Below are 12,732 nucleotides of genomic sequence, written 5' to 3'. Positions count from 1 at the left end.
GCGTGGAACGTGGGCGTGTTATGCAAAATGCACGGAGTGGTGGAAGTTCCTCGCAAGGACTTCCACCAATCAGCCGACAAGCATTTTTGAGAATATAAGGCAGAGACTACCGACGCGAGATGGCTAGTCACGAAGAAGTCACAGCCGATTCTCCGCCGAGTCACTTAGAGTCTAGTCGCAGTCCGGTAGCTGTTAAATCGCAGCCCAAGTTCAATCGCGAGTCGAAGTGAATCGCCGGTTTTAGTTGAACCACCCCGGACGCTCTCGTGACATCATTCTATTTATAAATAAACGACTCAGTCACGTACACCTGATTTGAACACTTATTCTAAGGCACCCGCCTTACATAACCCTGTTCCTTCACGTTCTACAGCTAGTATCTTTTTAGGGTTTGGTTTGACTCCTTCTGCGGTTACTAGGTGTCCAAGGTATTCTAGTTCAGGTTTTAAAAATTCGCATTTGTCTGGCTGTATCTTTAGTCCAAGTTCCCTGAGTCTCTGAAGTACCATAGCTAAGTTTTCGTTGTGTTTCCCTATTGTGTCTCCGAAAATTATTATGTCATCTAAGTAAACGAAGCAGTGTTTATTAACTAGTCCTCTAAGTGCTGTGTCCATCATTCGTTGAAAGGTAGCTGGTGCATTCTTAAGTCCAAAAGGCATTCTGTTATAGTGAAAGTGTCCCTGAGGTGTACTAAAGGCTGTGTATTTTTTTGAGTCAGGATCCATAGGAATTTGGTGGAAACCAGAGGATAGGTCTAGGGCCGAAAAGAATTTAGCGTTTCCTAATTGACTAAGTATGTCGTCGATGTCTGGTAAAGGGTAAGCGTCTTGGTCTGTCAATTCGTTCAATTTCCTAAAATCGATAACTATTCTCCATTTCTGTTTTCCTGAAGCATCTGCCTTTTTAGGTACCACCCATACAGGAGAGTTGTATGGTGAATCCGATTCTTCGATAATTTTCTTGTTGAGCATGTCATTCATTTGCTTCTAGATTTCGAGCTTGTGACATTCCGGAGGTCTATACGATTTAGTATTAATGATTTTATTTTCTTTCAAAGTTATAGTGTGTTTAGCAAGGTTAGTACAGGGTAGGGTATCGGTTTCTAAGTTGAACACGTCTAAGTAATGGATTAAAATTTTCTCAATAGGTTCGCGGAGGTTTTTCTCTATATGACTTGTTCTCACTATGGCTTTGAATTTTGCAATTTGGTCTATTTCGTTTATGTTATAAATTTGGTTAGAGATATCTTTGTTTGTCTCACCAAAGTTGAAGAAGCATACTCGCGTTGGTCTGCCTTCGAGATAGATTGTCTGAACTTTGACTTCTCCTGGTTGTACTGTAGCTGGTTTCTGAAAATATAGCACATTGTCGTTAAGCTTGATTTTATCATTAGAGATTTCATATTGGTACTTTTCTAAGCAAGGTAGCCCTATGATTCCGTCTTCTATTAAAGGAAAGTCGTCTGGTATAACAAAGAATTTATATGATTGGTCAAAGATTCGAATTTTAACGTATCTGTCTGTAGTGTAACGGTCTTGTCCCATAAAAAATGTTCGCAGTTCTGTTTTGTTTATAACGCTATTGATTGTTGATTCTTTAATTAAATTTATTCCTGCTCCTGTGTCGGTGAGGTGTATCCGTCTTCCTCCTGATGTATTGAATGTGGTGGTAAGAAGTCTTCCTGTTGTTGTATTGACTCGAATTCTTAGCCGTTCTCGATCTCTACTCTGTTTACCCGTGGTGGTAGGTTTCGCTGGCTGGCTGGTGGAAAATTTCCATTCGGACACTGGTTGGCTATGTGTCCCGAGCGATTGCACTTGAAGCATTTTATTGCTGCGTGTTCAGCTAATGGTGTTCGTTCGAGGCGCCTGAAGCTGTTTGCTGCTGCTGACTGCGCGATTGTTCGTACCGTATGTCGTCGCTCGTCGTAGCGTCTTGGTTGTGGTCGCTTCCACTCGTTTTGCTCTTCTCGTAGATAGCGTTCGATTTCCGCTGCTTTCTTCTCGGTTTCGGCTAAAGATTGAGGTTCGTTTGCCAAAAGCGTTCGTCCTATGTCTCTTCTGAGTCCTTTCAGATAGATTCTATTCACTTTCTTCATTGTTGCTTCCATCATTATGCGCCTGGTTATTGGTTGCGGATATTCGTTGGTAATGGCATATGTTAGCTTGTTCAATACGCGTCTGAATCGGATGTTAAAGTTCTGTACACTTTCTTCTTTTCCTTGCTTGATTTCCCGCAGTTGCTCGCTGTATTCGTCTGTGGTTACCTGAGTTGCCACGTTTGATCGTAATGCTTCGTATAGTTCACCAAAAGATTCTATTTGTAAATTTCGTATACCTTGGGCTGCTTTCCCAATGATTTATCTCTAGTTTAATGGCTTTTAATAGCAATTCTTTTTCGGTACACATGTTGCGCATGGAATGTACTTCTTTAATAAAATCTTCTACCCCAATATCGTCATCTCCGTTTAGCGTTGGAATATACAGTATAGCATCCTTAGCTCGTAGCGTTGGAGTACAGTCTGTTGCTCGTTCAGAAGCTTCATCTCGTTCACATTCATTATTAATTGTGACTATCGGTGGTGCTGTTCGAGTTGTGGTGGTTTGCTCGCTCGTAGAACGTGCTCCCCGACACCAGCGTCGTTGCTCGTTCGCGGATGTACCCACAGGACGAGCTCCGAACGCGGCTGCGTCTGGACGAGGACTAAACGCACGTAGCGCGAGGCATGGTAGCGGGTCAGTGAGCGGAGATCGCAGGAATTCGGGAATCGGAGTTGGATCGTGGGTAGAAAGAGAGGGCTGGAGGCGCGGTGCGTAGTAGTGCTCGGAAGCACTGCTCTCACCCGACTAGCCACCTCGAGACTCGCTCGCGGTACTGGCTTCGCTCGCACACGGACGTAACCCGTAGTACGCGTTACACTAATGCCAGCGTGCTCACACGCAATCACGGACGTAACCCATAGAGAGCGCGTTTGCACGCGGCTGTGAGTGGTCTGGAGCTCGGAGGAGGACCTCCGAGAGCTGCTCCAAGCCAACTCCCGTTTTGGCTCGATTCGGCCCGGTATTTATTGGCGAGCGCGGACCACAAAGCGTGCCTCGCTTCGCGAAACGTTCGCGAGGTGTCGGCGCTCGCGGATTGGTTCGCGCTCGGGTCTATTCGCGGATTGGTTCGCGTAAGGATCTGGTTGCGGATTGGCTCGCTCTTGGGTCACATTCACGAGCTCGCGACGGAACGCGAAACTTGTTGTTTCGTCGCAAATTCGAGCGGTAAGATTGCATCGTGTGGGAACGTTCAATTACTAGATTGGGATATTGGGCAATAATTAAAGGTTCATCGATTACGCGAGTTAACAAACAAGACAAAAATATTCTGAGTTGAATGTTACAAGTGTTGTTGTTTGCGTCGCGAATGTACAATTGAATGCCAAATAGAATCTACGCCGAACTAACGGAATCTATAAGGTTACGATTTGATTCGAAAGGGACTTTAACCCGATCTCACTATAATTGACTCTTATGCATGTAACGCGACGTGACTCTAACGTGACTGCACGATTACTGATCGACTACTGAACCAAAGAGGATGAAAATGAACGAGTTTATGTACCTTCAAAATGAAAGGGTTGCTCTGTTTAAGATTTAATGTCACGTAGGGTCACACTCACATTTTTCGTTACTTCTAATGAAAACCAGGCCTCAGTTAGATTTTCGTTAAAATGGGTTAATTTCCTATCAGAATCTTAATTAACGGATGCCAGAAGGGAGTATTCTAAAGATTTTCGTATAAAGAAGTCATACTGTATCTTCCATTAATAAAAGGGGGCCTGTTGGGACCCTTTTCGTTCTCAGAAAAGAGATTAGAACTTCTAATCGAAATGAACGTGGAGAGAACTTCTCCATACGTAACACGGACAACAGCTGTAGAAAATAAATTTGGAAAATAAATTCGGAAGATAAATTTTAAAAATGATCTTTAATTGTATTGTCCACGGTAAACGCTTCTCGCGAAGCAATGAAACACTTCTTGCGAAGGAATCGTTTTTCAAAATCATATAGAGCGTTACTCAAATGTTTTCCCAGGTGTATCGGACCCTTTTCCCAGGTGTATCGGACCCTAATTGTATTGTCCAAATTTTATTAACATCCGGGATAACTTGATCTTCGCGGACATTTAGACGTGCTTGGAAAATTGTTAAGATTTACGGGAAATTTGGGCCTAGCTGTTCGCATCGCCGACGCTTACATTGTGAAGGTTACAATAGCGCCTATGGTACGCGCCTGAGCTGGCCCGAGAAGTGCGACCGCTACAGGGAGTGAGACGTGCGGCCGGGTCGAGGAGGCGTCGCCTTCGCCAAAAATCGGCCGTCGCGTACCAATAATTCCGAGTCCTGGACATATACGAAATTAACGAGAAATCAAATCTTTGTTATTAATAAATATATGAAAAAATGTGTTAAACAAAAGTTGTATTGTTCGACGAAGTAAATATAATGCTAAAGAAGAATTTTTTTTGAAAACCAATTTTCGAAATTTCAAAGTTGCGAAATCTTTTTTTACAATGACCTTGTACTTTATTTGCATATAGTTACAGAGCATGGAAAGACAAATTCAACGATATGTAGAAATGTATATTTACGATGTACTGTAATGGAGAAAATAAAGTTTGAAGGTTCCCATTGTCCGATCAAGCTGAAATTTTGCACATATTATTTTTTCACCAAGTGTCATATTTTAGGGGGGTCAGACCATGAAAACTCAGGAGTAAGAAAACTTAGCAGATTTACTACATGTTGCAATCCTTTCAAAGAACTTGTAGATCATTTCTGGCATCTTTTCATAGTAATTTTGAATTTTTGAAATATTCCTATCAATCGTATAATTCAAAATTTATTTTATCAGGTTCGATTCGGAAATGCAAAATTTGTTGAACGACATCCGGCAAGAAAAAACTCAACGGGAAAAGTTGGCGAGAGAAAAAGAAATAGCACTCGCCGAAAAGTTTACCGTAGAGCAAAATTTAAGCGTGAGTATACGTAATATTTACACATTTTTTATCTTTCCATTTATTTACTAACGAGTCTATTGCGCTATTAGAAATAATTATTGCGTCACTTGAAGGGGATGGCGGTGGGGGGTCGAGTTTGGTATCATTGGATGTCCCCCTTCGAGACGAACAACTTTCATTACCCCCTTTTTTTGATCCGATGCATAGTTCTCGAGATATTTCAATGTCTTCAAATAAATCGTGCACCCTACATAAAGTAGTTAATTTTCGAATGAAATTATACAAACTGATTTAGATCAAGGACAAAATAAATTGGAAAGCAACCATTTCAACGATCAATTATGCAAGAAAATTGTGGAAGTAAACAAACTTGTGTATAAAGCTTCGTACAGACCTGAACATTTCGACGAACATTGCGCCGAACGGCGAACGGAACACCAGTTTGGACGGGGCCACGAACGCCGCCGCCCCGTGCATTTGTGCCCGCATTCGTGGGAACGGTCGATCTATCAGTTGGCGCTTTTTTCGTCCATTCATTAAAAATTATTCTCATCTACTGATAATTATCGTTATAAATATATATTTTTTATAATAATTTTTAAAATTTTATTGTATTAAAATAATATTTAAAATTATTTATTTATTTCTTCCAGATAATTTAGATCATATTGTTTATAAATTTCCTTGTATTTCCTAACATTTATTCTTTATATTATGAATGTTTAGGTTATGCTATCTGTCCTGCCAATAGATTTGCAAGTCCTACCCGTTCGCGTTCGATCCATCAGTTGTCGGTTCTTCGACATATATCAAAGGGAATGCGCGTGAATTTAGTCGCAGGTTTGGTCGGGACACAAAAAAATGGCCAATGTGCGAACGTGCTAAAATTTATTGAAAAATTATTCCTATTTACTGATAGTTATCGTTATGAATATATTTTTTGTAATAATTTTTAAATTAATTTTAGTGCAAGTTTCACCCCGATATGTCTTAATTATATCTCTTCTTTCTCATTTTTTTCAAATTTTTAAGAAGTTCCTTGCTGTGAAAACATTGCATTTGTTTAAATCAATTGGAATGTCTCAGTAAATATATAAGAAATCGGTTATGTTTTAGCCTAACTTGAAGTTGTCTGACAGAAGATCGGAAATTGATTTGATGCCACTTGCTTGGACTGACAATATGGACGTAATGAAACCAGAGTAAGCGTTGTACATTACTAAAGCGAACATCAGCCTAAATAATGAAACAGTCTTTCCCGACAAATTGCGAAGTATTCGCGCAGAACCTGCATTTTAAAAGTTTTTGCAAAATTAACTTGAACACTTTACATAAAACATCTGATTCACTTTGTCCTACGAAGATGTAAGAAGTGCCAAATATCTCTGGAGGATCATATGCTTCTGGTTTTTTAATATAATGTATAGTGGCTCGAAATAATATACAGACAGTTTTAAAAGGATGATAACTTTTTCAAGACTGAACCATATGACTTGGAATTTATGAGATGTTAGATCAAGTAGTTTATTACACGAAGAGAAAAAGAAATTTTGAAAAAATTGCTATTGATCAGAATTGAAGAGGAAATACTAAAAGTATCTTGTTATCTTTCTTATATTCTTTTAGTCTCACTAAATATATCGAATAAGTGTCATTGTACTGTAAATACGGAAGGGTAGATATTGAAGCATAGGTACGCAAGGCAGATATTGGAGGATAGATACAAAACATATTTGCTCATAGCATCGCGTAGCAGAAATTGCAACGCAAGATATCTCGTTCATGGTGTAGGAATATTGTAAATGTGTAAACTCTTACGCTTTAGGTGTGGCGTATCGGGTAGAATGATTTAACACCGATTAAGCTAATATCCTTTATTTTCAACTCGATACCTCGGAAACACGCACTCGCTCGCGACTCTCGCTCTTCTGACCTAACATCTCTCGCATTCGTTTTTCCTCTCTCGTACTCTCATTCTCTCTCCATCAGTCTCACATCCATTCGGAAAACCCAATCAGTCACATACGTCCTGCGTTCGGCGCCCCTCAGCACTTCACTCCTGTCACAGAGACCCAAACACTCTTCTTTCACACTTCGGCCCAAACAGACTTCCTTTCACGTAGGACCCAAACACGTTAGCGCCACGATGTCGCGTCCACAGTTATTATAAACAATCACTGTAACACAGTCACATTCACAACCCTACAATAGTGTCAAGTAACTTGCGTTTTGACGCGAAATACATATCTCGTCCATAACGTCGTATACACGACATAGTGATAGCGAGATATCTCGTCCATGGTAACGAAAGGCTTAGCGTTGATTCTTCGTTCTGTTTGCCGTTCGGTTCGCCGAAATTAATGTCGATTTTGCGTTCCGTTCGTTGTTCGACGCAATTTTCGTCGAAATGTTCAGGTCTGTACGAAGCTTAACATTGTTGTAATGTTATATATATATATATATATATATATATATACTTCCAGCAGTGTTTAACAGTATCAAGGTACTGTATTTTCGCATGATTTTGTTTATATCAGTTCATATGTTTTCTATACAGGACGCGAAATTAGAAATTGAATTAAAAGAAGAAAGATTGCGCACGTTAAGCCAAGAATTAGAAGAATTGACATTTGGGGGTAAAACCGAAGAGGAAGTAGCGCAGCTGAAGAAAGCTAAACATGAACTGGAGAAAAGGGTGAAAGATCAAGAAGAAGAACTCGACGACCTCGCAGGTCAGGTGCAACTTCTTGAACAAGCAAAGTTGAGACTCGAGATGAACTTCGAACAACAACGAAAAGAAATGCGCAAAGAAATGCAACAGCGAGACGACGAACTCGAAGATATACGCGGTAACGTGCTGAAAAAAGTCAAAGCTTTAGAATCGCAGTTAGAAAATGAATATGAGGAGAGGACCATCCTTCTTCGCGAAAAACATGAATTAGAACGTCGCCTAGTAGCTATAGAAGATCAGGACCGAACCGAACGAGCTGCGGAAGCAGAGACTGTGCATAGGTATGTAAATTAATTCACACATCCATTCTCTTAATTTCGTCATAGCCGACTATTTTAGTGAGTGATTTATACACGAAAACACCATGTAAATAGTGTTCAGTAAGACTAAAAACTAACAACAATCTACATATAACTGATTGCACGAAGGTATAATGTGTATTGTCGTTACAGTGTGAGTGAACTAGAAGATGAAAGTGAACAATGTTGCTTTCTAATACGTACTAGATGTTAGCCCCCCACTATCAAAATTATCTCATTTCAACAGTTGTGCTAGAATATTAAAACTGTAATATCAAAAATGCGATAAAAGAATAGAAAAAAAAACGATTTATAGAATAGCCACCCACTTTTAATTTTTTGCAATTATCTCAATTGCGCTAATTTGTGCTAAGTTGTGCTAACATTGTACTAAAGTATTACTTTAAAAAAGAACAAGGAAAAAAGTTATGGTGAATAATAGTTTTGGACCTGCAAGTAACGAGTAGCTAATATACGTTATCTAAATAGCATATAATTGCATATCTGAGTTGTCGTAGCCTAAAGCAAGTCAACACTTGTGCTCTTGTCCGCGGCCCTTCACGGTTGGATTCTACATCCTTAATTGGACTTTACGGTCCTACCACAAACACGATATTGCATATCTGTTTTGTGATAGTCTAATACAAATCAGCACAACTGCCAAATTTCCTAACACAACGATGTTAAGGGCCAAGGGTAGTCCGTAGGTCGGTAACTGCTGTATAATTTCCGTTCACTGCCTTCAGACACAGACTTAGGACATATCTTTGTCTTGATCCGACGGGTCTTAAGGGCCTGGGGTAGTCACGTGACTTTTTAATTAATAATTTCCATTCACAGCCTTCAGACACAGACTTATGATCCGTCTTGGTCTTGATCCGACGGGTCTTAAGTCTGTGACTAAACTAGTCACATTTTTTGCTCTGTATTATCGATATTGTGAATTCTGACGTCAGAAACGTGCATCAAGTTTTCGCCTCTATTTCGCAACAGAATCAAGAGAAAATATACCTCAATTTGTAGCTGGAGATATTTTCTAGCGTGCGCTACTCTCTATTTCATCCAGAAAAGTCATCAAATTTTTGACGTACTTCTAACGCTTATATTACCAAACACCTGCATAATCTCGTCAGCTCATAACCAGCGTACGCTACATTGAACCTTCCTCTTTCGAATAAGCCCTTTCCCAGCGATAAATGTTCTCATATAAGGACAAAAAGTTGGGACACGTAAAACACCTAATTTTGTCGGTAACGTAGTCACTCTACCTTACCGTGAATTACAGAGTCTTGCCTATTAAGGGGGCCGGCAGGCATTTGGCCTTGACTCTCACGCTGTTATTCTATGCCTTTTTTTCTAGACATTTTACGTCTTAAATAAGTAAGTAATTAATTAAAAATGCATACCACCGTGTTTGTACATGTCTTTGCTACGTCTGTATAGAGTCTTTTTTCTATACGAACACTAAAACTCTCGAAAATAAGAGAATCTCTCAGCGGCAGCCATCTTGTGACGTTATACTTGCTTCAGAATTCGAATTTTCTGCCGAATATTACAAATTACTCCACGATGAGGTAGAAATTCGCAATTTCGGCTCTATACAGACGTAGATTGGACTTTTAGGAAACACAATTGACTACTTCTAAACTGCTCATTGCAATATTGAAGCGACAGTTTGTCTAGATTTTGACCCTTGCAAGTTCATATACGTATATTGCAGAGAGATTCTCTAAACGAGAGATTTAGTGTTCGTATCGAAAAAAAGGCTCTATACAGACGTAGCAAAGACATGTACAAACACGATGGTACGCATTTTTAATTGATTACTTACTTATTTAAGACGTAAAATGTCTAGGAAAAAGGCACAGCGTAACATAGCGTGACAGTCAAGACCAAATGCCTGCCGGCCCGCTTAAAGGCAATGCATATCTCACAAGCCAGTCCGGCCAATTACCTGCTTAGGTATGGTACGCAGGGCGATAATGCAGATAGATGGTGTTGTACCGTTCCGTTAGCCCAAGCCCATCATTTCATGACGGGCAAGGTCAGATGTTGGTAAACTCTCAAAATGAGGCTAGCGTAAAAATTAGTTTCTACGACGAGTTTTAATTACTTTAAGACCACTGTCCGACGAAAACACGAAGGCAAACACACGGTCAACACGTGCTGGAAGCGACTTCCTCATACTAAATCATAATATCGCATCTCCTACTCGGAAAACATAACAATAGATACTATTTTTACCCAGAAATTCCCGTATGATTAATTCCATGATATTCGACGTAAGCTGTGGATTATAGCAGTGGGCCAAGTATATTAAACTGTTACCGCCCACTACTACGCGATTGTAGGGGTGGAAAGACGCTATTTTGTATGGGTTCGAAGTGGTGACATTGTATTGATACGAATGCGCGGCCGATTGGTTCAGAGTGAAAGAGGCTGGCCTCGTTTCACACGCATTTTCGGCTGTATTCGAAATATTGGCTACAACGGTCACATCAATAGTATGTAGCCTGTGACGTTCGACATCAAAACATTGGGCCTATAGGTGCGTCCGAAGTGGGGATAGGTTTGTCAGCTTAGTAATAAATTGTTATTTTGTTTGTTATTCCGATTAAATTCCTTCACAACGTATTCTCCACCTATTACCACGAGGAACTCTGAAATGTTCTAATTAACAGCTTTTTAAATAAATAATGACGAATTGTTTCACCACACAGGTTGTCAGATAATACTCTTTTTTTTTTGTTAGCGTAGTAATAAATTGTTATTTTGTTTTGTTATAACGTTTAAATTCCTTAACAACGTATTCCCCATCTATTACCACGACGAACTCTGCAAAGTTCAGATTGATAGCTTTTCAAATAAATACAGCATGTTCATTCTGCCTTCGCGCCGTCACGCCACGAGCCGGCAGGCTCTAGCATTGGCCTGCGAACCCCTGGGGTTCTGGTAGCAGAGGACACGCTGTGCCTTTGTTCTGAGCCTCTCGAACCCTCTCAAGTGGCTGTCACGGACCCCAAAGTTCGTATAAAGGTCAATGCATATCTCACTGGTCGGCAAGCCTGACGATTTTTCCCAGTTTGTACGCATTTTGGGGTCCGGGACAGCTACTTGAGAGGGTTCGAGAGGCTCGGAACAAAGGCACAGCGTGTCCTCTACTACCAGAACCCCAGGGGTTCGAAGAGCAATGCTAGAGCCGTCAGAATATTCTCGTCGAGAATATTTTCAGGCCAGCCTACCGGCTCGTGGCGTGGCGGTACGAAGACAGAATGAACATGCTGTACTTATCTAAAAACCTATCAACCAGAACTTTTCAGAGTTCGTCGTGGTAATAGATGGGGAATACATTGTTAAGGAATTTAAACGTTATAACTGTTGGAAAATATATCGACAGCGGTGTGAAGCCAGTCTTATCACCTATCCGACGCATAGAGTAAACTGCTCCTTAGCTCACCGTACGCGTCATCTTCTCCTGACGCATAGAACAATTACTAAGATGCCCTTTGGATTTCAAGACTCATCATCGAAGATAACGTGCCCTTTCGGACCCCCAAAAACTGTATATAAAGCCTAACCCAGCTCAATAAAGCAGTCCAGTTGTGAACACCTTACGCCACGTAATTCTACCCTGCCGACTCCGTGTCTCGTACTACGGTTCAGAATACGTATTTCCGAAGTATTAATACGCGAAATCGTGAAGTAACCATTGTCGATTCCCGGATTACGACAATTGTCCCGTGACAGCGGCTTGATCGCGGCAGCGACACCTGCCAGTGTTCTGTTGTCATTACGGGTTCCATATACGTTTATTATATATATATATTTATTTTGTGTGTGCTAAAGTGCGTGAACAATTCATTTATAACCTAATCCACTAACAACCTGACAATAACAAACAAAATAACAATTTATTACTACGCTAACGAAAAAGGAAGAATATCATCTGACAATCTGTGCGGTGAAACAATTCGTCATTATTTACTTAAAAAGCTGTTAACTAGAACATTTCAGAGTTCCTCGTGATAATAGGTGGAGAATACGTTGTTAAGGAATTTAATCGTTATAATAAACAAAATAACAATTTATTACTATGCTAACAAACCTATCCCCACCTCAGCCGCGCCTGTAGGCCCAATGTTTTGACGTCGAACGTCACAGGCTACATACTACATGTGACCGCTGTAGCCAATATTTCGAATACAGCGGAAAATGTGTGTGAAACGAGGCCTGCCTCTTCCACACTGAACCAATCGGCCGCGCATTCGTATCAATACAATGTCACCACTTCGAACCCATACGAAATGGCGTCTTCCCACCCCCTACAATCGCGTAGTAGTGGGCGTTAACAGTTTAATATCCTTGGCCCACTGCTATAATCCACAGCTTACGTCAAATAGCATGGAATTAATCATACGTTAATGCCTTGGTGAAAATAGTATCTATTGTTATATTTTCCGAGTAGGAGGTGCGATATTATGATTTAGTATGAGGAAGTCACTTCCAGCACGTGTTGACCGTGTGTTTTCCTTCGTGTTTTTGTCGGACGGTGGTCATAAAGTAATTAAAACTCGTCGTAGAAACTAATTTTTACGCTAGCCTCATTTTTAGAGTTGACCAACATCTGACCTTACCCGTCATACAATTTATGGCTTGGGCTAACCGAACGGTACAACACTTTCTACCTGCATTTTATCG

General features: G+C 40.5%; 1 protein-coding gene across 4 annotated transcripts in view; it reads left to right on the top strand.

Moving 5' to 3' along the window:
- The window catches only part of LOC143355910 (unconventional myosin-XVIIIa), a 378,931-nt gene that overhangs the window by 331,804 nt on the left and 34,395 nt on the right, over window positions 1–12,732 (top strand). For all 4 annotated transcript variants that reach the window (XM_076791094.1, XM_076791093.1, XM_076791095.1 and 1 more), the window contains 2 exons: window positions 4,899–5,022; window positions 7,562–8,016. In XM_076791094.1, the coding sequence (XP_076647209.1) occupies window positions 4,899–5,022; window positions 7,562–8,016 (579 nt within the window). The remainder of the gene's footprint in view (window positions 1–4,898; window positions 5,023–7,561; window positions 8,017–12,732) is intronic.

Source organism: Halictus rubicundus, chromosome 7, assembly GCF_050948215.1.
Source record: "Halictus rubicundus isolate RS-2024b chromosome 7, iyHalRubi1_principal, whole genome shotgun sequence".
Taxonomy (NCBI): Eukaryota; Metazoa; Arthropoda; class Insecta; order Hymenoptera; family Halictidae; genus Halictus; species Halictus rubicundus.
Note: the sequence above shows the minus strand (reverse complement) of the source record. Positions and strands in the feature narration are given on the sequence as shown.